The sequence below is a fragment of the Hippocampus bargibanti genome, linkage group LG11 (genome assembly GCF_051943395.1).
Source record: "Hippocampus bargibanti isolate YZ-2025 linkage group LG11, ASM5194339v1, whole genome shotgun sequence".
Lineage (NCBI taxonomy): Eukaryota > Metazoa > Chordata > Actinopteri > Syngnathiformes > Syngnathidae > Hippocampus > Hippocampus bargibanti.
In genome coordinates, this window is record NC_142744.1 from 7,041,261 (window position 1) to 7,068,237 (window position 26,977).

The 26,977-nt window shown below is 41.6% G+C and overlaps 2 protein-coding genes across 3 annotated transcripts in view; one reads left to right on the forward strand and one right to left on the reverse strand.

Annotated features, from left to right (window-relative positions):
- LOC148891358 (semaphorin-6B-like) overlaps positions 1–16,959 on the reverse strand; it is a 44,599-nt gene extending 27,640 nt beyond the window's left edge. Inside the window, exons 1-2 of the mRNA XM_089007441.1 lie at positions 16,590–16,959; positions 16,369–16,501 (exon numbers count right to left, since the gene is read on the reverse strand). Coding sequence (XP_088863567.1) covers positions 16,369–16,407 — 39 coding nt within the window. The 5' untranslated portion in view covers positions 16,408–16,501; positions 16,590–16,959. The remainder of the gene's footprint in view (positions 1–16,368; positions 16,502–16,589) is intronic.
- A 632-nt stretch (positions 16,960–17,591) lies between these two features.
- On the forward strand, positions 17,592–26,811 carry LOC148891360 (alpha/beta hydrolase domain-containing protein 17A-like). 2 transcript variants are annotated; one of them, XM_089008610.1, is made up of 6 exons: positions 17,592–17,822; positions 18,325–18,410; positions 19,042–19,475; positions 19,553–19,747; positions 21,272–21,451; positions 21,532–26,811. In XM_089008610.1, exons 3-6 carry the CDS (start codon positions 19,048–19,050, stop codon positions 21,755–21,757), a joined length of 1,029 nt encoding a protein of 342 aa, XP_088864736.1. In that variant the 5' UTR covers positions 17,592–17,822; positions 18,325–18,410; positions 19,042–19,047; the 3' UTR covers positions 21,758–26,811. The 2 variants fall into 2 exon arrangements, with proteins under 2 accessions (XP_088864736.1, XP_088864735.1); XM_089008609.1 differs by having other exon boundaries at positions 17,594–17,822; positions 19,045–19,475.
- Positions 26,812–26,977: the final 166 nt, after the last annotated feature.

Below are 26,977 nucleotides of genomic sequence, written 5' to 3' on the forward strand. Positions count from 1 at the left end.
ACAATAGAAGCCTCCGAAATGGATGAAGAGGAGCAAAGAAAGGAAATGAAACCACACACCAGCGAGAAGATAGCATTGGGAGTAGAATCCTTGATTTTGTTTTGTCTTTTGTTTCTCCGCAAAATTGCTCAAATTGTGGAATGTGTGGAGAAAAGGTGGAACAAACAAAAAATGACTTGTTGTTATCAAATCAAGCCAAAAAGCTACCTTCCGTCGCTTATTTCTTTTCAACTCCTTTTACTTCCTAATTCGCCTACCTCTGTTATTGTAACTTGGTACTTTTCTTCTGTGACTGTTGCTACGGTGATAGGAATTGTTTTTCCCAGATGGGAAATAAATAAATAAATAAATGCCCATAAATAGGATGTGCGTTCACCTGCAGCAGTTGAAGAGGTGACAAGCTGTTTGAAGACTTCGGGGACGAGATGGGCGCACGTAATCGCACGTGGATGCACGTACACATGCATATACCCCTCCGCGCGCGCACCCCTCGCTCAATTCTAACCGAGATAGTGCACGTTTGACATCTCTAAACCTTCTCCATATCTTATCGAGAGACGAAAGCCTTTCGGGGAGTCTTTTTTTATCTGACTCTCCATCAGGATTCGCCTGCTCTGACATTTTCATTTCATCATGGCCGTTTTAATGGGCGGGATCGAAATTTGACACATCCATCCATCCATTTTCCGATCCGCGGGGGGTGCTGGAGCCTAGCCCAGCTGTCTCCAGGCAGTAGGAGGGGGACAACCTGAACCCGTAGTGGTGGTGGTAGACCCCAAAAGTGCAGGCGTGAGAGAGGAGCAAGGTGTATTTAACAAATTGTTTTAAATAAAATCAGCAGGAACAAAATCTCAAACAACAAAGACATCAGAACAAAATGTCCAAAGTAGCAAACAAAACAATAAGTAAAACTTGAGTGACGGAAGGCAGCTTTTTGGCTTGACTTGATATCAACAAGTCATTTTTTTGTTTGTTACACCTTTTCTCCGATCCCAGAGGTTTCTTTTTGATCATCAAATGGCACACATTCTACAATTTGAGCAATTTTGCGGAGAAACAAAAGACAAAAACTCAAGGATTCTACTCCCAATGCTATCTTCTCGCTTGTGTGTGTTTTTTTTCCCTTTCTTTGCTCCTCTTAATACATTTCCGAGGCTTCTACTGTCAGAGACAATTCATTTTTACTTTTGTCCTTTTTGCTTACATCATTTATACTCAGAAAAGTTGCCCATTTCTGTGGCAGATTACCCAAAATAAATCCTCCATATGTTCACATAGAAGGACCATCGGTGATAGAAATGCTACCCCGCAAAGTGCCATTGTAGCCTCCATCCATCCATTATCCGAATCACGGCCTGGAGCCTAGCCCGGCTGTCTCCAGGCAATAGTCGGGGGACAACCTGAACCCGTAGTGTTGGTTGTGGACCCCAAAAATGCAGGCAGGAGAGAGGAGCAAGGTGTATTAAAAACTGTATTAAATAAAATCAACAGGAATAAAATGTCCAACAACAAAGTCATCAGAAGAAAAAGGTCTAAAGTAGCTAACAAAACCATGAGTACAACTTGACAAGACGAAACAAACCTGACAGTGTGAAACAAACAATGACCCAACACTGAATAGTCGATCCGGGAGTCCTTTTAACTTCCACTAAAGAAAACAACCAAAACCTGTGCTGCTGCAGGCCCTATAGTGCTGCCCGTTGGTCGTAAACCGAAACGTGACAACCAGAATACCCAGAGAAAACCCACCCGAGCCTAGGGACAAACGGCAAACTTCACACGGGAAGGCCAGAACCGGGATTGAACCTATAGCAACTGCACTATGAGGTCGTCGCTTAACCACTGGAGCACTAGGCCGCCCTTCTTCTTATCTGTTATTGTCATTAACACCAGTTTTACACGTGTTGCCCAACCCAATTCATAATCAGTTCGAGCGAGTGCAAACGCGATTTATTGCCCTCTTTTTAGGATCTTCTACAAAAAAAAATGCAATCTCAGTTGAAGCTGCCCAACATACTATTGTTTAGAATCTTAATAAATCAGGGCCCTCTGTGTGATGCTAAACGTTTTTTTTATCTTGAAGCCACCGAAAGGCACTTAACAAAGCTGCAGTGAGGATCATAAAATCAGTATCATAAAATTCCACGATGGCAGCCGAGCCAGCCATAAGAAGGAAGAACGCGTCGGTCGGTCTCCGTCGGATCGTGTTGGTGTGATTGAATTTAACAGCGTGACGCCTGACACGGTTATCATGGGATGCGCCCATCTTGGCAAGCGGCGTCATCTCACCTCATCAAGCAAACTGTGAACAAATCACCTGCTAATATTCGCATCATTAACCGATCAACACGTTGTCAGAAGCGGCGACGTCACCTGTTTACACCTTCTCGGGTTCTCAAACAGCTGGTACATTAGCATCATATTCTGATGTGTGTTGTACAATTTTTATCTCACCATAATGGACCTAATCGCGGTATGTGGTACACTGTGACATTTGAAATCTCCATCATGTTTAATCCAAAGCAGGGGTGTCAAACTATTTTTTTTGCCACGAGCATTGTAGTTACGGTTTCCTCTGGAGGGCATTATGAATTTGGAGAAACCATTAGAATGTTTCATCTCCTTCGCATATTACATATCGAGCGCACAACAAATTAATGAATAACTAGTTCTCAAATTTGAAGTCAAGAATAATGACTGTTATCATGGTTTACATGCGACAATTTGAAATTTTGGTTTGGACTTTAGCAAGCTTCATGGAATTTCATAAATTTGATTTCCTTTCGCGGGCCGAATAAAATGACGTGGCGGGCTGGATTTGGCCCCCGGGCCATGACTTTGACACCTGCGATCTAAAATGTCAACAACTTGATGATGACATCATATTTAGATTAGATTAGATTAGCCTTTCTTTGTCTCGCAGTGGGGAAATTTAAAAACAAATTATAGGAGCTGCTGTAAGCTAGCCACTCTCGCGGCGCCGTCTTGAAGTCAAAAACATCAAATGAAACCAAATAATGTGACACAACACAAAAGACACAGACAGACAGTCATTCAATCTTAAGCACTTTCCGCACCCTCTTTGTTGTATGAAGCAGTTCTAGATGCAAGAGGAGAGGATCAAAGCCTCCTTTTCACCAGTGGATCAGGTTCGTCATGGTGGAATGTGCACGTCTGCCACAAGATAAGTGAAATCAAACACAAAGCTGTAGCATCCATTGACGAAAAGAGGTTATCTCACATCTCCTGTCCCATGTACAGTAAATCCGCTTCAATTCCAAGCTGCGGCAGTTCCACATACTCATCGCGGGCTCCTCAAGCCATGCATCCATCTAGCTGCAGACTTTCCAACAGAACCAATACCCGATATTCCATGACCAATAACCCTATCAAATAATGCTTGTTGAATAACGACAATAGTTGTGCCTTGACAGGCGGACAAACCAAGAAGGGGGGAAACCACGCCTCTCACTCCAATTCCACTGCAGTTCACACACGAACCTGAACTGGATCAGAAAAAGGTTAGTTCAATGTTTACCTTTTAAGATTAATACAGCTGAGCATTTATCTTTTTGATACGCCATGCATCGGATACGACGTTGTAGGCATACCTAATCAACGGACATTTTGTATCAGGAAGTTTACAAGACTTAAAGGACAACCGACGCCTCCAGACAAGTTGTGTCCATAATTTGTAAAATCACGTGAAATGACTTCTACTGAGCGTATTTTACAAAGATTCCACCGCATATAGCTATATTTGACGTTTTAAGACTCGCGCTGAATATTCAGGAAGTCTTGTTTTTGAGTTGATGACGATGCCTGACATGACGTCACGTCTGGAACGCCCCTGACCGAGAAAGCGGCGAAATTAGAAGGAAAACACATAAATAATGCGATGGTGAATCATTGTGTGTTGCACCAAGACTACTATTTGATACTAGTTGACACAAATTCCCAGCAGACAAATCAGCCAACGGAGCTTGGGCACCATCTTGTGCATTTTCTGGGACGCTACATTGGAGTCCTGACGGCTCAAATTGATACGCAGGTACTTCTTTAATCGATTGCAAACATTTATGCTTTCCTCTTCAGAACTATTTGAATCATATTCATAACTGGATGAGTAACAAGAAAGCATCTTCTCCGAATCTGAAGCCATTTTTTTGATTCTTGAGCAAGGCAAAGACGACCTTCTGAAACTCGGCATCTCCGAGGTCATTTTGAAGTAGTTTTGGGACAATATAACTCATTTTTATTTGTGTTTTGCATTTGACTAAAAATATCAGCCTGTGTATTTTGGGTATTTTAGATGCTATAAAATGTTTTTCTGATGACAGTTAGGAAACAAAAAAGTGACGTCGGTTGTCCTTTAAACCTGGTGCTACCATTCATATGGATGCAAAATGTGTTTTCTTTGTTCCTTTCAATCAGAGGTTTTGATTAGCTCCACGGGCAAAACGCTCTCCCCTTTCACTGTCTCTTATGCGCTGGTGCTGCAGCCACTTCACTCCTGCCTTTGTTACCGTAGCAACCGATAGCAAAGCTCGCAAGCTCTCGTTGCGGGGATGTGTAAAATGCGAAGCTGTTGGGTTCACTCTTACACGTACGTCGCATATCGATGCCCGTGCGGACACTCGAATGCCGCCGCACAACCGTTGAGCATGCAAATGGTTTAAAGTGAGTGTACAGCGATGGAGACATAGGGTGGTGGGGGGTTCCCCACTTTCTCAGCAAGAAGGGGGGATGGGCTGAAGGTGTTTTGTCTTCGTATTGGTCCCACACCGGCAATCATCGCAGTTTATCAGATGTAGTGAATAATAATAATAATAATAATAATAATAATAATAATAATACATATAATAATAATAATAATAATAATAATAATAAATATTATTATTATTATTCATTTCATTTATAAGCGCCTTTCAAAACTCTCAAGGTCACTTTACAGTCACAGGATAAGTTTTTCTGAGGGTGACCAGCGGCAGCCACACGCGCCAGCGTTCACTCAACCCGGAAGTAACTCAAATAGGCAGAAAGCTAGCTAGCTAATCAATAGCTAATATTATTATCATTATTATTAATATTATTATTATATAATATATATAATATATATAATATATATTATATATATTAATATTATATTATTAAAAAATTAACTCTTTGAACTCTTTCAACAGTAGCCAAAATGGAACTGTATAGTGCCACTTAGCAGTTTTTTTGACGACGATACTAGTGCAGCGTGTTCTACCGGAAACAAATTCCTTGTATGTTCTACATACTTGGCAATAAAGATGATTCTGATTCTGATAATAATAATAATAGTAATAATAATAATAATAATAATAATAATAATAATAATAATAATAATAATAATACATTGTAACTAGCGCGCTTTTCACAACTGTCAAGGACATAGCAAATAGATAGGTAGCTAGATAGCTAGCCAGCTTGATAGCTAATAGATAGCAAATAGATAACTAGCAAAGATAGATAGCTAGCAATATAGATAGCTGGATAGCTAGATAAATCAAAAGAAGTGAAGAGAGGGAAAAAGAAATAAGAATAAAGCCAAGAGAAAAGACAAAAAAAGCTAAATGGGAGGAAAGAAAGTAGTAATCCCTTGTTTTTCGCGGTTAATGGGGTGCAGAACCACCTGCGATAGACTTTCTTCTGATTTTCGACACCCCACGTCTCTATCTCTGTACATAATTCAAAACAATGCAGATCTACAGGTAAAATGTGCAATGGAGACACCATGGAAAGATTTTATCATATGTCTTACTATTGCTGCGTCGATGCAAACCCTTTCAGTCGCGCACGCTAAATGAAAAGGACTGGAAGTCTTTTTATAATTAGAATTGCTACTTGCTACACCACTGAAATAAAGCAGCGTTGGATTGGCCTGGCAAGAACCAGAAAAAAATGTTTAAAATTCTTTTGTAAAGTCGAACATACTCCATTCTTGAGGACGGAAAGCAGGTTAAATCTGTGAATAAAGTAAAATGGCTTGAGGGTAAGAAAGACAGACGTGGGCTAAACTGGGAGAAGTGGGTCACCTTCACAAAATGGCATCCCATCGAGTAAGATGGCTTTATTAATGAACTTGCGGCAGTCTTTTACTGAACGTTAAGAAAAACATAGCATTGAAGAGAATGACTTTCCGAGTGTCATATTGTCTGACCACCCATGCACCAAATTAGGTAGTAACAGTCCATTGTACTGTATCAGAAAAAAAAAAAACTGCCAAAATGGGCATGAGATGGCTGCTCTTAAAGTAACAAGATTCAAGTCGTTATGAATTTGGGGAAACCATTAGAATGTTTCATCCTCTCCGCATATTACATCTGGAGCACACAACAAATTAATGAATAACTAGTTTTCAAATATGAAGTCACAAATAATGACTATTATTGTGGTTTACACGGGACAATTTCAATTTTGGGTTGGGACTTTCGCAAGCATCATGGAATTTCACCAGTATGACTTGCATTCGTGGGCTGAATAAAATGAAGTGGCGGGCCAGATTTGGCCCCCGGACCTTGACTTTGACACCTGTCCACTAGACTTTGCAAGTATATCTGATGTAACTGCTTAAAGGCATATAAACTGTAAACTGCAGCCTGCAGCTGCACAGGTGTTGGTCGTTTTAATCAGTGGCAGTTAAAATAAGTCAAGGATCGACCATTCAATGTTTGTTTCACCTTGTCAGGTTTGTTTTGTCGCGTCAAGTTTTACTCATGGTTTTGTTTGCTACTTTGGACCTTTTTGTTCTGATGACTTTTTTGTTTTAGATATTCTTCCCGCTGCAATTTGTCAATTACACGCTGCTCCTCCCCCCTGTCTGCATTTTTTTGGGACCACCACCACCTTGCAAATCGTGGCATTAACTCGTCACTTTTTTATTTTTTAATTTTATCCTTCTGTGCACCGTTAAGGTAAGATGATCTATTTGTTACACGGTTTCAAATATCAACCCCTGGAATGCAACAAAGCCAGCAGCCCCAACATTGTGTTAAACCAGATAGTTTGAAGACAAGAAAGAGAACACATGCATATTTATTTCTGTTCCCCAGACCGGATCACATGCGCTCATTTACAAATATAATAGAAAGCCTGCCACACACGCACACAGACAACGACGCTTTCTCCGGCAACTGGAACACTGTGTCAAGTCTTTATCTTATCAAGTTGTAGAGTGTAGACGAAATTGCCGAAAGTGGGTGCCTGTCTCGTCCGAGCAGCCCTAATCACACAGAAGAGAATCTGTCTTTTGCTGTTAAATATCCTAAAATGCTATTCAATCCAAAGGGTCATTTATATGCTAATGCGAGGTTAACCCTGCGCAGGCCTTTGACGCCTCGTTTTGTGCGCGGGACAGGAGAGCAAATTAAAGATGGTGAGCCAACGAGGAGAAAGACGGAGAGGAAAAGATATGGGAGCCGTAAGAAGAGAAGGAAAGGAACTATTCCCAAGGGGTGGATGCCGTGCGTAATTAAAAGAGGATGGACAGAGGTGGAGTCTAGCCAGCGAGAGCTTCGTCTCCCCTCAGACTTCTCCTCCAATGCTAGCAGAGCACTCGTTGAAATCGTTGGCGGCGGCGAGTTTAGCGGCTTATGCGATAATGACAATGGACGTGTGATAAACGCGCCGCGCACAAAACAGAGGCGAGCGGCAACAAATAGCTCTAAAAAAAACGGTAAATAATAAAGACTCCTGAAGCACGTATGCCGACGGCGCATACACGCGATACTGCGTGCGCACATCCACGCCGCATCAAGGGCAAATGTTAGTAACTGGAGTTTGACTGCAGTAAGCGCATATACATTCACTGCACAGCTCCGAACTGGAGGCGAGCACGAGTATGCAGCGCACACGCACACACTCACGCACAGACACACACGCGCACACACACACACACGCGCACACAATGAGCACAGAATCAGGTGCACGCTCCAGCCATGTATAACCACAATGAAGATAAAAATCACGTCACTCAATAGGGCTATGATACCGATTTGTGCTTGGCATAATAAAATATGTATATATATATATAAATAAAAAAACAAGACACCTTTATTCAATTGGAATTTTCTTCACCAGACGCTTTGCTTAACTCATTCACTGCCATTCAAGAATTTATTCGGGAATTGAAAATATGACGTAGAGCTCCATTTCCGAATTTGTTCGGGTTTTGTTTTTTCATGTTTGCGTGCTGATAAAGCGCTGGCCATGGCCTCCGGCAATGTTTTTTCCTTTCCCACAAGGGGGCAGAATTTCCCTTTTATCCGTGTCAGCGCTTTGTTCCAACTTCAGCTGTTGTTAAAGCAGTATATAAAGCAATTGTATTTATGTATTGTATTTTGGACAGCCGCCCCCATTTCAAGCTCATAGAATTCCATACCTATATAATTTAGGAATTAACTCTTATTTTAAGATGAAAGGAGAGAGTCTAAGATTTCTTACACTATATTAAATGTGTATATAGTCCTTAAACTCAATATTCTGTGTGTCCTTGAATTCAAGTTACAATGACAAAAACACTGGCGTAGTCGTGGACACATTTTTGAAGGTCTGGCAGTGAATGAGTTAACACACCTAGCATATCCTCTTTTAAGCTACTAAAATTGTGTAACTTTTGAACTTGGTGGTAAGGTAGGAGTTTTATTGATCGATCAATCATTTGCTCTTCTTATGACAGATATTGTTTCGGCATACCGTATAATTGGATTGGATTGGATTGGATTGGATATGCCTTCATTAGTCTCACAGAGAGAAATTTACATTTCACAGCAGCAAAGTGATGAAAGGAATGAAAGTAGAAAAACAAAATACATCATTATAATCAATCAATCATCATCATAATGATCAATTACGTCACCCGGCATCGATTGTGGACTGCATGAATGTGTTATGCATACAGTGGTGCTACTTGTTCAAGTTGAAACAAAAATTAAATGAAATAATAAACCTGGAATGGCCGCATTTTTGCACATCTGGCCGTGAATGAGTCAAGAAGATGAGTTAACATAGCAGCTATTATCACCGGGGTGGCTTGTGCATGTTGTCAAATAAATGCCATGGCGGTGGAGGCTTTCTCATATTCCTGACATCTTGTTTTGTGTGGGCAGGGATCACCGATACGGATAAATTTAGCTCTTTTGACAGGAGCCCGCTAAGAGGATCAGAGCTCACAATAGGTGGTCTTTGCACAGCAGATAAAAAAATTAAAAAATCCCAAACTGCTTGCATTATCGACCGTCTTCTTCTCGCATGGGGTATATCAAACCCGTGATATTAAAGCAGCAAAGTTCTTTTGGATGGTATTGGCAGGATTGACCACAACAAAGCTTCAGTCATGCTATAAATGGATCTCGAGTACAACCGGGAGACAAAGGACTTGGATGTGCCGTTATGTGCCACTAAAATGTCTTCCAAATGTTTTTTGGCTTAGCCGCCTTAGCAAAAAGGCTGCCTTTGGCAGAGCCTCTCAGTGAATTTGTTCCGAAACAAAAGCACCAAATATGTTCCGAGTTCCAAGATGGAGATTGACAATTAACGGTATTCATTTGGCGGCGCAAAGGTGAAGAAGGCAACTGCCTCCCCAATCCATACACTTGGTCAAGGGTGTCAATGTAATTTTTTTGCCACAGGCCACATTGTACTTCCAGGGCCATTATGAATTTGGGGAAACCATTAGAATGTTTCATCTCCTTCACATATTACATACAGAATGCACAAAAAATTAATAAATAACTAGTTTTCAAATTTGAACTAAAAAAAATGATATTCAGTGGTGGGCCATGGATTTCATCACTAGGCCTTCAGTAGTGCTATGTCTGAATCAATTCAGACTGAAAGTGTGATGTTATTTACTACGAGTCCACTAGCAGGTATCATTAGCCAGGAAATAACTGACCAACCTTCCTTAACGATATCCCTTTCGTCTTGAAAAGTCCATCTTGAAAATGGCTTTAACAGTAAATCTCCAACCAAATCCATTTCTTCTCATCCTTCAGCCATTGTGGGTTGACAAATCTATTAGCGATCTAGCTATCTAGCTGGCTATCTAATAGCTATGTATTCGCTATCTAGCTCGCTTTCTATCCGTTTGACTTATTCCGGGTTGAATGAAACTTATCCTGTGACTGTAAAGTGACCTTGAGAATTTTGAAAGGCGCTTATAAAGGAAATGTATTATTATTTATTATTAAAACTGCTCTTAAATCAACACTATATATTTGCTTATGCAACTTGCAGTAAATCACCAACCAAATCCATTTCTTTTCCTCCTTCCGCCATTTTGAGTTGACAAAACTGCTATTAAATCAACACAATGTATTGCGTATGCCGCTCGCTACCGATACTGTATGTTAGCTCTGGCCAGTATTCTCTTGTCACTAGCGGCTTGTGAAGAAAGCAGTTTTCGTAAACTATGATTGGCTAATCACTAGCCAATCATGGTTTGCAAAAACTCTGACGCTGACCAGCGTCTTCAAGAAGGCACTGATACCCCTTTTGGGTTCCCAACTCGAAATCGGATTGGTTAGAGAAACAGTTTGATCGACACATCTGATGCGACAGGGCCCGCAGAACTGATTGTGAAGGCATCCAGGTAGATTTCTGATGACTGACTTTTTTTTAGGCCAGCAGAGAAGGCTTTGCAGGCCTTGATGGTCCGCCACTGCTGTTTTTGTGGTTTACATGGGACAATTTGAAATTGTGTTTCGGACTTTAGCGAGCATCATAGGAATTTCACAAGTTTGATTTGCTATAGCAGGACGAATAAAATGAGGTGGTGGGCCAGATTTTCCCCCCGGCCTTGACTTTGACACCAGTGCACTTGGTTAATCTTTTTTTTTTCATTTCTAAACTTACTTTGATGTCTTTACTTTGACACGTTACAAATATTTGTTTTCAAATCTCCTGTTCACGTGTTTCAATGTTCTATTTGTCATTTTAATTAGCGACTTTTGTTTACTCTGCTTTGCTTTTGTCCATTATCGTCGTCTCTTGAGTTGCCTTGTGTTTGAAACGCGCCGCATAAATAAAGCCACCTTTATATGATTCTGATTCACTAACTCTTGAGTGTTTGTTGTTTCATTGAAGGACTAGCACCACGGCGTCCGTAAATCACGCGACATTGGATGAACGAATGACAAAAGGGTTACTGTCACTTTAAAAGGGTGCCCATTTTCCATTTTACGGCTTTATCCGAAGGTCTCCATCGCCATTAGACTCCAGCTCACCCGCAGCCCTAATAAGCATAAGCGCTACACAAAATGGAGGGATGCATGGATGATAATACAATGAATCGATATAATTTAAATAAATACTAAATAAAAAATGTGCACTGAAGTCCCTTTGCTGCGTATGTGTGCATGAATGAGAATCATCATTCATAATGTACAAAGGGAAGATGATAAATAGTAAGAAAAACAAGCTGCCGTATTAATCCGTAATAGCATGTGCTGTAATGTGCGCGGGAGATGAAGAAGAAAGGAAAAAAGGAGGCTGCACCTCCGGGGAAGAATCAATGAGGACAGCGAGTCATAAAAGAAAGGATGCATAGCCGCTCGAAGGTATATGGGAGAGTCCCGCATTAAAAACAACCGCAAGCCTCATGCCGGGGTTCAATCGGCAAGGGACGTTGGGGCTCAGCTAAGGGAAAAAAAAAGAATGTGTGAAGGAGCTGGTTAGTCATCACAATGTTTGCATATTTGCGAGTGGATGGAGATATAATGCAACAGTTCACAAGTATTCAGCGGCAAAAAGGGTGTATAATGTGGTTCCAGGTTCCAGTTACCCTGCTTTCCCGAACACAGGAAGGAAGCTATGTTCCTGTGGACAACGAAGTCTGCATATAATAACTCCCCGGGCAGCGTGACCGACATTATTATTCTCCTTCCCTATTGAAACATGCGCAAGAATGCCGTGAAAGGCCCCAAAAGGCCCGAAGGCATCCCGCCTCATCACAGGGTAGGTTTTGCATGGGAAGGTTTATTTTCAATACCCGCCTCGGGACGAGGACTGAAAGTATGGCTCTATAGTGATTCTATAGAATGAAACCCTTGACGTCCACTCTCTGAGGACCGTGTTGAAAGAAGTCATGAAGCAGATGCTTGCCCAGCTGTGTTCTGCTATTTTTGTCCCCCCCACCCCAAGACTTCAACGCCCATTTAAGTCTTCAGCTACGACTTCAACGGACAGTTAGGACGGCGGGAAAAAAAATCATTGACACCGCCTTACCCACTGTTGAGGACTTGCACACTGCAAGAACCAAGACAAGGGAATGGAAAAATCCAACTGGACCCTCCGCACCCTGCCCACCACCTTTTCCAGCTACTCTTCTTCGGCGAAAAAAAAAAAATCATTAACACCACCCTACCCACTCATGAGGATTTGCATATTGCAAGAACCAAGACAAGGGCACAGAAAATCTTACTGGACCCTCCACACCCTGCCCACCACCTTTTCCAACTACTCCTCTTAGGCATAAAAAAATCATTGGCACTGCCCCACTCACTCTCGAGGACTTGCACACTGCAAGAACCAAGACAAGGGCACAGAAAATCCTAATGGACCCTCCACACCCTGCCCACCACCTTTTCCGACACCTCTCAGGTATCTTCTTACCCTGTCGCCATTACCTCTCTAAACAGTAACCCAAATATAACTGTATGGTGCCTCTGCAATTTTGCAAGACATTCTGATTCTGATTCTGATCGTTCCATAGAAGCCCACCATCAGGATAAATGTGACAATCATGTGAAACTCGACCAGCCGGTGGAACAGTATCATCGCAGACTCACTGCGTTAGCATTATTTTTGAGGCAACGTAAATACAGACGCAAGCGATGATGTCACGTTGTGGATGAATTGCAGTCTACTTGTCAGAGCGGGACAAGTTGGACAAGAGGACTCCAAATTGTACTCAACACTTTATTTATTTATTTATTTATTTATTTATTTATTTATTTAATTTTGTTGTCTTGGAAATGACCGAGACTCCCCAGCATTTGATCCCCCAATTTACAGAACAGCTTGTTATTATTTAAATTTACAAACCAGGCAGATGCCCCTAATGCTAATCCGCTCTCTAAGAGAAGCCTGTTCGCTTGCTAGCTAGATAGCTACTGGCTAACACCTTTAGCCGTTTTGTGAGTTTGTTCCATCCAGTGAAGACTTTAAATGCTTTATTTATTATCATAAATGGCCGCCTTCTCCGCAGTGTATCAGTTTGACAAGAAAGTAGACTTTCATGTCAAAGAAACTTTGTCAATCCTACCCGCTGTACCGCTAGCTCCCTGTTCAACAGTGGATTCATCTAAGCGCAGCAGCGGTGATTCACCCAGCGGTGAATTCAGTCAATGTTTCTCTCTATGTACCAAAGGTAGAGTGAGGCAATTTGTTGCCAATTGCTTAAAGTATCCACTTTACGACAAGAATGGAGAAACGATCAAATCCCTCCACTCAACATCTCTCCCAAACGTCATCGCAGAGGAAATCGCAAAGAACGCTCCTTTGCTTAATCCGCCAATGATTTAGTGTGTTTGCGGGCAGCTATATTATGCTGCCATCTAATCTCTTTTTGCGTGCTTGAGATGCTACATTTGTGGCTTAGTGTGTGTGATTGAATAGGGTCCTATGTGATCAGTAGAGCTCATTAAGTGTCCCCTGTGGACACCCAAAAAGCTCCCTGGGTTAGTTTTTACATGCAGACAGCTATGCTTTATCGCTTCAAAATAGTTCCCACTTTGTCAAAGAGTTGCCTCCATTGAGGGGGGAAGTCGGGGGGGGGGGGGGGTGTTTTTCTGGCGATGAGTCTATCGCTCTGATTCGATTAGACGTGTTTGTTATTTTGAGCGCAATCTTTGTGTCTCGGCTTTGTTGTGTCACAGTTTGTAAGGTGGTGACGGCCGTTGCGAATCCCAAAAAGCAGGCAGGGAGGAGCAGGCTTCGGCAGCGTCTTTTTTTCTGAGATTCTGAAAAAAAGAGTTAATTCCTAAATTATATGGGTCTGGAGTTATCTGAGCTTGAAATGATCAGCGCTTTATCGTCACCCCTGCAAGAAAACCAAAACCCGAACAAATTCGGGAATGGCGCTCCACGTCATATTTTCAATTCCTGAATAAATTCGAGAAGTGAATGTCAGTGAATGAGTTAACTCATTCACTGCCATTCCTATAAATAAATATGTCCAGTCGAGTGCCAGGGTTTTTGTCATTTTCACAGCACATTAAGTTTTAGGACTAGATAAACATTCAGTGCAGTGTAAGAAACCATAGACTCTCTTCTTTCATCAGAAAAAAGAGTTAATTCCAAAGTTATATGAGTCTGAAGTTATATGAGCTTGAAATGGGGCCTGCTGTACAAAATACAATACAATACATTCATATTGAATTTTATAGCGCTTTAGCAACTGCTGAAGGTGGAACAAAGCTCTAACATGGAAAAATTGGGAAATACTGCCCCCTTGTGCAAGGGAAAAACATTGCCAAAAGTCTGGCCAGCGCTTTATCGGCACCCAAGCAAGAAAAAAACCCGAACTAATTCGGGAATTGCGCTCTCTCATATTTTCAATTCCGGATTAAATTAGTGAATGGCAGTGAATGAGTTAATTACGGCGGCCTGAGCTTTGCGTGCTTTACTGTACATGTAAATGAACGGTTTCTTGGTCTTCTATTATCATGTGACCTACGAGTCAGGCCATTGGCACATTTTTAGGCTGAGTGGCTGCAACGGCGCTTTCCAAATGGAGGCTGAGGCTGCACCTGTTGTTGGCCGAGCTTGCTGCAGTGTGCTGGGGCCGAGCACCTGCTCACGCGGCCGTTGTATGGCCGTCTGTGTGAGCGTCAGTGCAAACAGGGAGACCATTCAAACCCGTAGCGACCGCTGTCTGCTTCCTTTTTCCCTCAACGCTTGTTCACCCGCCGTCTATCGTTTCTTTCCATCGCTCTTGTCCTCGTCCCTTGTGACAGATTGCAATCTGACTTAATTACCCTCTCCAACGGCCACTCTGCGGTGCTGCCCATTCGTTTAGCCTCATTAATTTGGTCGCTAGCCTTTTGTTTTCACCTTTCAACTCAGAGGAGGAACATAAACCACAGCGAGCGGATGAATTCAATTGCTTTTTGCTACAAATAATAAATGGTCCAACGGCCACATTAAGTCATTTCAGGAAAAGCTAAAAAGGCAACGTGTCGCTTGCTACGGGAGGCTTTGGGTTTTTAACTCATTCACTGCCAGATGATGTGCAAAAATGTGTCCACCCCAATGCCAGGGTTTTTGGCATTTTCAATCAAATTCCAGGACCCACAGAATAATGAGTTTTAGGCGGACATAAACATTCATTACAGTGTTAGAAACTTTAGACTATTTTCCTTCATCAGAAAACAAATAGTTAATTCCTAAATGATATGGGTCTGGAGTTATATGATCTTGAAATGAGGGTGGCTGTTCAAAATACATTGCAATACGTACATATTGGTTTATATAGCGCTTTAACAAGAGCTGAAGCTGGAACAAAGCGCTAATATGGAAAAATCGGGAAATACTGCCCTCTTGTGGAAGGGAAAAACATTGCCAGAGGCCATGGCCAGCGCTTTATCGGCACCCAAGCATGAAAATAATAAAACCCGAACAAATTCTGGAATGGCACTCTACATCTCATTTTCAATTCCCAAATCAATTTATGGATGACAGTGAATGAGTTAATTCACATTGCAAAACATTGAACACACACACACACACACACACACACACACACACACACACACACACACACACACACACACACACACACACACACACACACACACACACACACACACACACACACTATATTGTTAGATTTAATTTCATATCCAAACTTTTAAACATACATGTTCATATTTTCAATGCATAACAACCATTAATTACCATGACTGGCATTTCTAATCAATTGTCTTCTCGCTTCAATCATCAAATCTGACCTTTACTATTGTTACTATAGGGAGCCATCAGCAAACACGTTCTCACACACCATGAAACCCCTTTTATGAGGAATAGACTCTCCACCGATGATCAATAACCTATGCTACTCTAAAACGACTATATTTTCAAGCTTTGTGCTGGAATTCTTTCACCGCGGTGTTTAAATGCAAGAAAATGCAGGGTTAGATGACACACAGAGCTATGCAACATGCAACAAGAATCCTGCAGAAGTGCCCACCATGCAAATCTAAATTAATTAAAAAAAAGGAAAAAAAATATTGCAGTAGACACAAAGAGCAGTTCAGACGGTGCCAAGTGGATCTCTATGGTAGCGAACCCACGGGGGGCATAATGCAGCAGTGATGTCGCACATAAAGAATGGTACAGTACCTGCTCATGCCATCCACGCAGCAAATTTGTGCCTCTCATTAGCTCCACTTGGCAGACTCACCGCACCAGATGGGTCAGATGGAGCAGGGACCAGTCGCCCACTCGCCTTTTCTCTGTTCGCTTCTCTTGAGTTCTGGAGGAAAATAAGGTTGTAACGCCTATATCTGGAGCCTTTATTTAAAAGGAGATAAAAGAACAGCAGCTCATCAGCCGCACCTCACCTGTCTTTTCCCTCTTCTGTTGTTGCGCCTCGCCGAAGCATCACCGTCTACCCAAACTAGCGACTCCAAAACGCCAAATTCGTGTTTTTTTCCCACGTTGCAATCGAACTGTCGTCCGTTTATATTTCTCAAGTCTTGCAGCCTGTGTTGAATTATCTACAAGGGGAGCCGAGCTGCAATAGTGATCTACACTTGCTTCGTCGCGCAGATGGCACCTAAATGTAATCTTCCTGTTTTAATTTACAGTAGCGAGATGAAATGTCCAATGCAGAGCAGGCACAGTGACAACACGAGCTCATAATTTACACTCCCACGAACACACACAATTACACAATAACACACACTCAGTCCTGCAGTGGATCAATGATCAATGGACAACCCCCACCCACTCTCTCTCTCTCTCTCTCTCTCTCTCTCTCTCTCTCTCTCTCTCTCTCTCTCTCTCTCTCTCTCTCTCTCTCTCTCTCTCTCTCTCTCTCTCTCTCTCTCTCTCTCTCTCTCCCTCCCTCCCCTCTCTCTCTCTGCTGTACTTTGCACACGCATACATGTTTCAGAAATCTATAATCGGGAGATTTTCGTACTCGCGACCCTGTGGCGCGTGTTAAAATAATGCGAGCATTACAAAAGTGTAAATTACAAGTTAAAAAACAACACAAAAGGCTTTCAGTGTTTATACATTCTATTAGTATAAAAATGTACCGTATTTTGTTTTTAGATTTTCGATTGATTCGCCTTACACATGAACTGTCTTTACTATTGTGTCAATAGTTGCTTTATAAAGTGAGTATTGTGAGTGAAAATCGGGAGTCTCCCGACCAAATCGTGACATTTAACGTGATTTCGAATTTTGAAGAAAATATATATCTACCACATTCGAAATCACGTGTGCAAAATAGAGCAGAGAGAGAAAGAGAGAATATAACAAAATATATAAAAACATTGTACGGTATCGCGACGGGTTTTTGTTTGTTTCTTCATAGGCGCGTTGAAATAAAGTTTTTTTTCAGACTGGTCAGATTCTTGGCGTCACTTCCGGATTTAATTGTACTCTGCTTGAGAAAAAATATCTCTCTAGACTATATTTTTAATCCGAGCAGGCACCCAAAAAGACGCCGGTAGTTTGTTCTAGTAAAACCATCCATGTCAAGACAAAAAGAGGACTGTAGAACTGTTGTGCTGGTTGTACGTACAAATCGGACCACAGCAGCCTTTCTGCCAACGTACCGCGAATCTGTAAGTAGCTAGCGCTGATGCTAACGGGCTAACACTTTAACGCTAGCTGTCTGTCTGGCTAGTTGGCTTGGTAATGATAGCTGTCATTCTTATTTAGACAGTACCCCGGTATTAAGTCGCACGGCGGTATTCCCATCCAAACGTCACGCGTTAAATCGCGCATAGTGCGGCTAGCTATGAAAAGCAAGATCTATGGCAGATCAGACTAGCGTTAGATGTGATCGCATATGATTAATCACCATATCGGTCTCGACTGTCTCCTGGAACTGATGTTCCGTTAGTAGTCACAAACATCAACAATAATATAACACATATAATCCCTCTGATCCCGTTTGAAACATTTGATCGCGACCTTTAGACTCAATTTAATGTTTTATGCGGTATATCGTATGGTTATAAACGGGTTCCTGGTCTTTTGTTTTTGCTGTAATGTTTAGAAATTGCGCATTTGCTATCATTTGATCACTTTGTGGTGATAGTGAAGCATCTGTTTAATTTAAAGGTGCATCTGGCTCAGTGACTACAACTTAAGACCTTGGCACCGTTGTGTGCCAGTCCATTCCAAGACTCGTGGATTTAAGAATCCAGGTAAAGTCATGGAGAACCATTACACAGTACTTTGGAGTGAATCTGCGCTATAAAACCAGAGCCAAAACTGTTTTATATCCTAGACAGGTGTTATTTTTTTTAAATACCAACAATACTTTACAATGTAAAGTATTGTACTTTACAATGTAAAGTATTGTTGTGAAATCATAGATAATTGGATTGGATTGGATTTGCCTTTATTAGTCTCGCAGTGGAGAAATTTACATTTCACAGCAGCAAAGTGATGAAAGGAATGAAAGTAGAAAAAAAAATACATAAGCTGCTGGATGTAAAGTTTACATTATGATTTCACAACAATTGAATATAATTTCAATGAAATGAGATTTAAAAGATGAATGGCTTCAAGATGGTTTGATTAAAAAAAAACTTACAAGTGAACATGTGCAAAAACTCCACAACTTCCATTAAAAACCCAAGTTTATCTTGTTTTCTTCCTTTCCTACCAAAGTGACAGTCTGAGTTGAGAAAAACAAAATCCACATTCTGGAAATGATAAAGAGAATCAAAATGGCACAGATACACTGCATTTGGTACCTATGCAAAGAGAGATTGCCTCATCTGCATTCTGAATAGAAACGTAACATGCCTCTATTGTTTTGATTCGGTCTAGCAGAAGATGAATGGTCTGTCCATACGAGAGCTATGCTGCCTCTTCTGCTGCCCTCCTTGCCCCAGTCGCATTGCAGCCAAATTAGCTTTCCTCCCGCCAGAGCCCACATACGCCCTCCTCCCTGACCCGGATCCTGCGTCTGGAGCAGGCACTGCATCCGGTTCCTCTGCCGGCAGCACCCTCCCTTCTCTGGGAGCTCCCGGTCTACGGTCGCGTTTAGGTGCTGCTAGCGGCGGCGACAGAGGTGGCGGTGGAGGAGGTGGTACTTCCGGAGTTGGGACCGGATGTGAGAGCAGGTGGAAGCTGCATCTCACCGAAAGAGCAGAGTTTCAGTATTCTCAGAGAGAGTTGGACGTGACCGATGTGTTCCTGACAAGGTCCAGCCGAGGCAACAAGGTTGGATGCATGTACATACGCTGCGCCCCAAATGCCAGGTAAGTCGTTGTTGACGTCTGAATATTTTATCCGACTTTGGGGTTGGTTTTTAATTTCTCTCCTTTTTGCCCCTCAGGTTCACCGTGTTGTTTTCACACGGTAACGCGGTCGATCTTGGTCAGATGAGCAGTTTCTACATCGGCTTGGGCACGCGCATCAACTGCAACATATTCTCTTACGATTACTCAGGCTACGGGGTTAGCACTGGCAAGCCGTCAGAAAAGAACCTTTATGCTGACATTGATGCTGCCTGGCATGCTTTGCGCTCTCGGTAAGTTTCTCCACCCATCGTAAGATGTTAACCATGTACTTAATAGGATATAATATATTCATATAAAGTTAAGTTATGCTGATGTGGTCCAAACAAAATTTTGGGGGAGATTGAATTGGATTAGCATTTATTAGTCTCACAGTGGAGAAATATACATTTCACAGCAGCAAAGACATAAAAGTAAGAGGAAAGGAAAGAAAGAAGTAGAAAAACAAAATACAGGATCTTCTGTAAAGGCCTTCACTCTCCAGGCGCCATCTTGGAGTCAAAACAACAACAAAAAACATAACAAATAATGTGATGTGATACAACACAAAAGACACAGACAATCATTCAATCTTCAGCACTTTCTGCACCCTCTTTGTTGCATGAAGCAGTTCTAGATGAAATAGGAGAGGATCAAAGCATCCTTTTCACCAGTGGATCAGGGACGTCATGGTGAAATGTGGCACGTCTGCTACAAGCTAAATGTTGAAAGCAACCACAAAGCTGTAGCATCCATTGACAAAAAGAGATTTTCTCACATCTCCTGTCCCACGTAAATCCGCTTCAATTCCAAACTGTGATAGTAGCATCCATCCAGCCGCAGACTGTCCAACAGCACCGACCTTTCGGCTGGGAAAATGGGGCCCATGACAGGCGCAAAAAAAGCACAATCACCCCAGAGCTGTCCAGTGATGACAGTCAATGGCACCGACATTCCTCCCAAATCAAAAACAGTGCTGGCATATTTGGGCTGATGAAAACGCTTTTTCAGGTCATTTTGAAGTACAGTAAAGTCTCGTTATATCGATATCGGATATATCGATAGTCCCGGTTATATCGATACTATTTCTATGCACGCACAGAGAAAATTACATGCAAACAGGGTCGGATATATCGATAGTCCCGGTTATATCGATATTTTTTCGGACTCCCTTGAATATCGATATAACGAGACTTTACTGTAGTTTTCAGACACTTTAAGTCATTTCGGACACTTTAAGTCATTTTTATTGGTCCTTTTCATTTGACTAAAAATATCAGCCTGTGTGTTTTGGGTATTTTAGATGCTGTAAAACGTTTTTTCTGATGTCAGTTAGGAAACAAAAAAATGGTGGAGGTTGTCCTTTAAGGCTTATTTAGTTGAAAATTATGTTTTATGGGGACCTGGGAACAGATTATTCTCATTTTAAATGTTTCCTATGGGAAATTTATGTTTTGAATACACACTTTTCGCCTTACACACACTTTCTGGGAACCAATTAAGTTCATAAGGCAAGGTATCACTGTACTTGGCTTTTCTGGTATCAGAAGTTAGCAGGGATGTATTTCTCTCAATATTTTTGATTAAATTGCAAACAACTCTATCTCAAGGAAATTTAAATTGAGAACTACTACCCTAGCGACGCCTTAATAATTCTGAGATGACAGTTTTTTTCCTCTGTCAAAGCCGAATACGACCATAATAACACGGTTGAATGTACAATATTTCAAAAAAATTAGACCTGTTATCACGAGAAGCTTTCATCAAATGCACCTCAGGTACGGCATCAGCCCCGAGAACATCATCTTATACGGCCAAAGCATCGGCACAGTGCCCACGGTGGACCTGGCGTCGCGCTTCGAGTGCGCCGCCGTTGTTCTTCACTCTCCTCTCACATCCGGCATGAGAGTGGCCTTCCCCGACACCAAGAAAACCTACTGCTTCGACGCTTTCCCCAAGTAAGCCGCAGCCGCCGCCATTTTATTTTTCTGCAAAAATAAAGCAAAGCGATGACACACACCCCGTTCCTCTATTCCAGCATCGAGAAGGTATCAAAGATCCCGTCTCCGGTGCTCATCATCCACGGTACCGAAGACGAGGTCATCGACTTCTCCCACGGCCTGGCCCTTTTCGAGCGATGCCCGAAGGCGGTGGAACCTCTCTGGGTGGAAGGCGCCGGTCACAACGACATTGAGCTTTACAGTCAGTACCTCGAAAGGTTACGGCGCTTCATCAACCAGGACCTGGCTGCGCAGCACGCCTGAGAATGGAAGCGAACGGCCTCTCGTGCGCCGTGCGTGAGTGCGTGAGAAAAAAAAAACGGACGAGAATCATCTGTGTGTCTTTTTAAACAACTTGTTACTTTTTAAAACGATTGCATTAAAATAACAAAGTAAGACAAGGGTGTCAAAGTCAATTTTTGCCACCTGCTACGTTGTCGTTACGGTTTCCTCTCAGGGGGGGGCGTTATGAATCGTGTTTAATCCCCTACACATATAGAGCGCACAACAAATTAATCAATAACTACTTTTCAAATTTGAAATCAAGAATAAAGATTTTTTTTGTGATTTACATACCACAATTTGACATTTTGGATCTGACTTTAGCAAGCATCATGGCACTTGTTAACCTTGATTTCCTTTCGCGGGCCAAATAAAATGATGTGGCGGGTCGTATTTGGCCCCCGGGCTTTGACTTTGACACCTATGGTCTAAGATATCATCATCAGAAAAAAAAATGATTTTGTGTACCGTATTTTCCGATGTATAAGCCGCACCGGAGTATAAAGCCCCCTCCACCCATGAATGGTGTATTTTCAAACTTTCCATATTATAAGGCGTACCTTCAATGAATGACAAAAGTGTTCCAAATATAATATTTCAATACAGTATCTAATTTTTTTTCTAAATATAAGGCACATCACATGACGCCTTACTGGGGTTACACATTACTTTTTTTTTTTCCGAAAGGCACACAGATGTCATTTTAAAAAAAGTAAATGAATGATTGTGCGCCAGGATGTGGAATCTTGGGCGAATATTCTTATCATGTGAGTTCGTGGTTGTGCGTGAGAGAGAGAAAGGCAACCTCCGGAGAGGAGATGGGGTGGGGTTGTGTGTGGAAATGAAGGACTCCATTCTGACTTTCTGAGTGAGGGAAAACGTTTTAGTGACTTATCAGTCTTATTCGGGTGTGTTCGTGTGTATGTATGAAGAATACCTCCACAGTTTGACCAGCTTTTTTCGTGGACGACAACACTGGTCGAAATTCCACTCTTGTTTATCTGTCAGCGGACATCAAGAAATGACTGCCAGGTCCAAGTAGGAGGGGGGGTTAAGGAAGATCTCCCTTCCCGAATACCACTTTTTAACCACTGCACTCTTATGCCCCCCCCCCCTCCTAAAAAAAAGGCAAAACAACCCCTGTCCGTTTCCTTCCTGTTTCCTGGCAGTGCCGTAGATTTTGCCTTTTTTTTTTTTTTTTTACTCTTTCGCTGCTTCTCCGGATGGGGAATTGTGATGTTGCTTTCCCTCCAACCCCATTACAAGCAAGATGAGCCGATGGGAATGTTTGCGAGGTGGAAATCTCCTCTCGTTCTTTTTTTAAATCGGCTCAAAACAGAAACGTTCACATGTCCGTCACTTGAGGTGAAGTTTTTTTGTCACCGAACGCAAAACTGAAGAACCCAATCATGAACTCTCCCCACGCGTGCTTGTTCCAACTCAGGACTACAGTGGAACCTCCAAAGTTGAATAGAAACTGCTTCCCGATTAGTAAATACTGTTTTTCCCCTCCCAACACGTTCATATTCAAGGGCCAAAGCCCTGTCTAATAGAAAACTATTGCTTTGCCGCCATTTTGGTGTCAAAACACTTTGTTGATGTGTTGATGCAAGATGGCCGCCGGTGGCTTTACATCTCTTGCCATCTTTCTGTGTACTTAGCCACAAATTTAAACATGTAATTATCCCCAAACGGTCTCTTGGATGTATTTATTAGTGGGCTTTTATATATATATTTTGTAGTCATTGAGTAGAGGCAAAGTTGATTTATTTATTTTTTGGTATTTGTAAATGCGACAGGAGTATGCTAACATCACCGTTGTTCCATATTTTGTCCACTTGGTGTTGCGTGTAATGACAGTGCCGGGATTTTTTTTTCTCTCCTTGGGCTAAAAGGGAGCTTGACCGATACATTTGGGGGTGAAACTAGCATCGATATATGTTTTATTATATTGTTTAAAAAGGCCCGGTTGCCGAGTGGTTAGCACTCCGGCTTCACAGTCCAGAGGTCGTCAGTTCGGCCTCCCTGTGTAGAGTTTGCATGTTCTGTGTGGGTTTTCTCCGGGTACGCCAGTTTTCTCCCACATTCCAAAAAAACATGCTTGAACTCTCTAAATTGTCCCTAGGCGTGAGTGTGAGAGCGGGTAGTTGTTTGTCTCTGTATGCCCTGCGATTGGCTGGTGACCAATTCAGGGTGTCCCCCGCCTAGTGCCCGTAGACGGCTGGGATAGCACCCCTTGCAACCCTAATGAGGTTAAAGTGGTCTGGAAAATGGATGGATAAAATGCTGGGTGGTGCTTAACTCATTCACTGCCATTCCTGAAATTATTCGGGAATTGAAAATATGACGTGGAGCGAATTTGTTGTTTTTGTGTTTTCTTGCTTGGGTGCTGATACAGCGCTTGCCATAGCCTCTGGAAATGTTTTTTCTTTTCCACAACGAAACATTTCCATATTTCCATGTTAGCGCTTTATTTTGTTAAAGCGCTGGTCCTTACTCCTGTATGGAGTATACCAATATGTATGTTTTGCATTGTATTTTGTTTTACATTGTATTTTGGACAGCCACCCTCATTTCAGGCTCAGATAACTCCAGACCCATATAACTTCGGAATTAACTCTTTTTTTCTGATGAGAGAAGAGAGTCTAACGTTTCTTACACTGCATTGAATGTTTATGTAGTCCTTAAAACTCAATATTCTATGCATCCTGGAATTCAAGTGACAATGACAAAAATGTGCATTGTTGGGCAGTGAATGAGTTAATTTGTGCTACATAGTTTTCTGACAATATTTGGATTTTTTTTTCAAATTGCTTACTGTGCATCATTTTTTGGAAAACATTTTCAAATTGCTTCCCATTCTTCCTTTTTTTTTGAACAGGGGTGTATAGACTTTTTTTATATCCACTGTAGCTATTCCTTCAAAATATCGACACTATAAACTGTACATTCCGAACAATCTGTTATGATAATCTGTATAATTAATGTATAATGAAATAAAACGACTCCCCTCCAGTAGACGTGAACAGACGGTAACAGTTGGTAGAATTCTGTTTCTAATTTCCATGTTAGTCTGTTTTGGGAAAATTATTTTTGTGGTTGATATTCCTTTGTTTATACTGAGCAGGCGTATGCTTTGTCAGATTTTATAATATTATTTTTGTCTCACAAAAGTCTCCCTTTTTGCGCTGTTGATATTTTCATATGATGTGAAATGGCACTTTGGAGGTTCCACTGTGTGGGTGTCACGGTCTCACACTCGGTCTCACACACGGTCTCACGATTTTGTTAATTTTCTTTTTTTTCTCCACATGCCCTTTAGCCTGCCAGTTTCTATTGGCCCACTATTTCCTGTCATGCGTTACCTTGTCACTTAGTGTGGTGCAGGTTCCACCACACACACACACATGCACGCACACACACACGCATTCCAGTTTCATTGGTTTTGTGAGGTCCAGATAAGGACTAAGGACCACCGTTGCTGATAAGTTTAGAAAAGAACTCGTGTTACATTTGAACACTAAATGTCACCCCATTTCCCACTTCAACTTCTTTAAAAACAAAGAAATAAAAAAGTGGACTTGAAACTGAAATGACAGCAAGAGTGAGGTTTCTGAATGGGTCCATTCAAAGTCCTCACCCCTGTCGAGAATTTGGTTAAAATATCGTTTTACTTGTTGTGGTATGAGCTTTTTCCTCTCATTAACCACCCACACACACATAAACACACACAGTGAGTAAAAAAAATGTGTGTATCCAAGTGAAATAAAAATACACACCAAAAAATAATTTTGGGTGAATTTGTGAGGACCTCTCTGAGACTTTAACAGATGCATATATAGACCCTCTCGAAGCCTTTAGAATGAAGAACTTGTGAGGACCAGCTGAAAGGTCCACACTTGACAAAAATGTCCTCACTACATATGTTATAAAATGTTAGTGGTCCTCACAAGACTAGTGATACAAATACACACACACGGACATCCACACTTATGTAGTATGCTACAGTATATGTACGCGTTGATTATATGTATCAGATTAAGCATGTGAGGGTTTTTTTTAATTCAGCACTATTGCAACACAAGGGTATGAAGATGTAACGTTTTGTCTGTTATCATTGTCTCGGGTTGGCCAGGTGACTGGCTTCCCGTTTTGAGAGAACCCGTTGGACCGGTTAGTACACCTGAATGAACTCACGTGAGACGAAGCGCCATTTTTTTTTTTCTTATATTTTTGTATTTTATTTTTTTATTTGTGATTGCGCTCTTCGATCGGCTCATACTTTCAAACAGGGAACCTCATCCGTCGTCGTCCTCTCTGTCTTCATGGAGATCTGTTACCACATTAAACCACAGGGATCTAAATCCCGCGTGTGTTCAAAGACTTTTCATCAACATTTTTCATCAGCATCAAATCTTAAGAGCTCCGCGCCCCCTCGTCGGATAAATCGTGTTTTCAGGGATCCATCTCGCATGGGTTTTTAGGTGTAAATGTAACAGTTTTTTAAAAAAATGCACCACTATGGTTGATGTATCTTATTTCTTGGGCCCCTGAACATTTATTAGAGACGTGGTGGGTGGAATTGAACGCTAAAAAACAATAATCTTTGTGCATGTCTATTGTGTTTTGCAGATGGGGTGGGATGTGCTCTTTAAAAATGTATTGTCGTGTATTTGAGGGCAACGCTAAACCAGTGGCATTGGATCTTGGTAGCGCTTTCAAAGAAAAAAAAAAAACAAGTAAAGCAGGATATTTATTTGCATTTTTTAAATTGCTGATTCCAACTCGTGTATGCTAAACGTTTTGTCCTGCGGGTCATTTGGTTGATTGGGTGGGTATGTGGGGTAGACTACTTGAACAATACTAGTGGACTGTTTATACTGTACGGTTACTGTACTTAACCTATTCGATTCTTTGTATTATGATTTGATAATTTTATGTTGCTTTTTGAACTGAGACTCTGATGTAATGGAATTAATACATGGGACTGAATCTTGACCTTTTTATGGATAACAAAATAAAAGATCACTTATGTACAAGAAGGATCGGAGTGCTTATGATCGGCTAGTGGTGTGAGTTGCGCTTTGCAAAATGACCAGGCCCCTGATCGTTATTTACATTTGAACCTGAGCAAATAGTAATACATTTCATTTATAAGCGCCTTTCAAAACTCCCAAGGTCACGTAACAGTCACAGGATAAG

Coding starts and splice junctions, on each gene's coding strand:
- LOC148891360 (XM_089008610.1), top strand. CDS start 19,048: ATGAATGGTCTGTCCATACGAGAGCTATGCTGCCTCTTCTGCTGCCCT. Junction 19,476..19,552: donor CGCTGCGCCCCAAATGCCAG/GTAAGTCGTTGT, acceptor TTTGCCCCTCAG/GTTCACCGTGTTGTTTTCAC. Junction 21,452..21,531: donor TGCTTCGACGCTTTCCCCAA/GTAAGCCGCAGC, acceptor CCTCTATTCCAG/CATCGAGAAGGTATCAAAGA.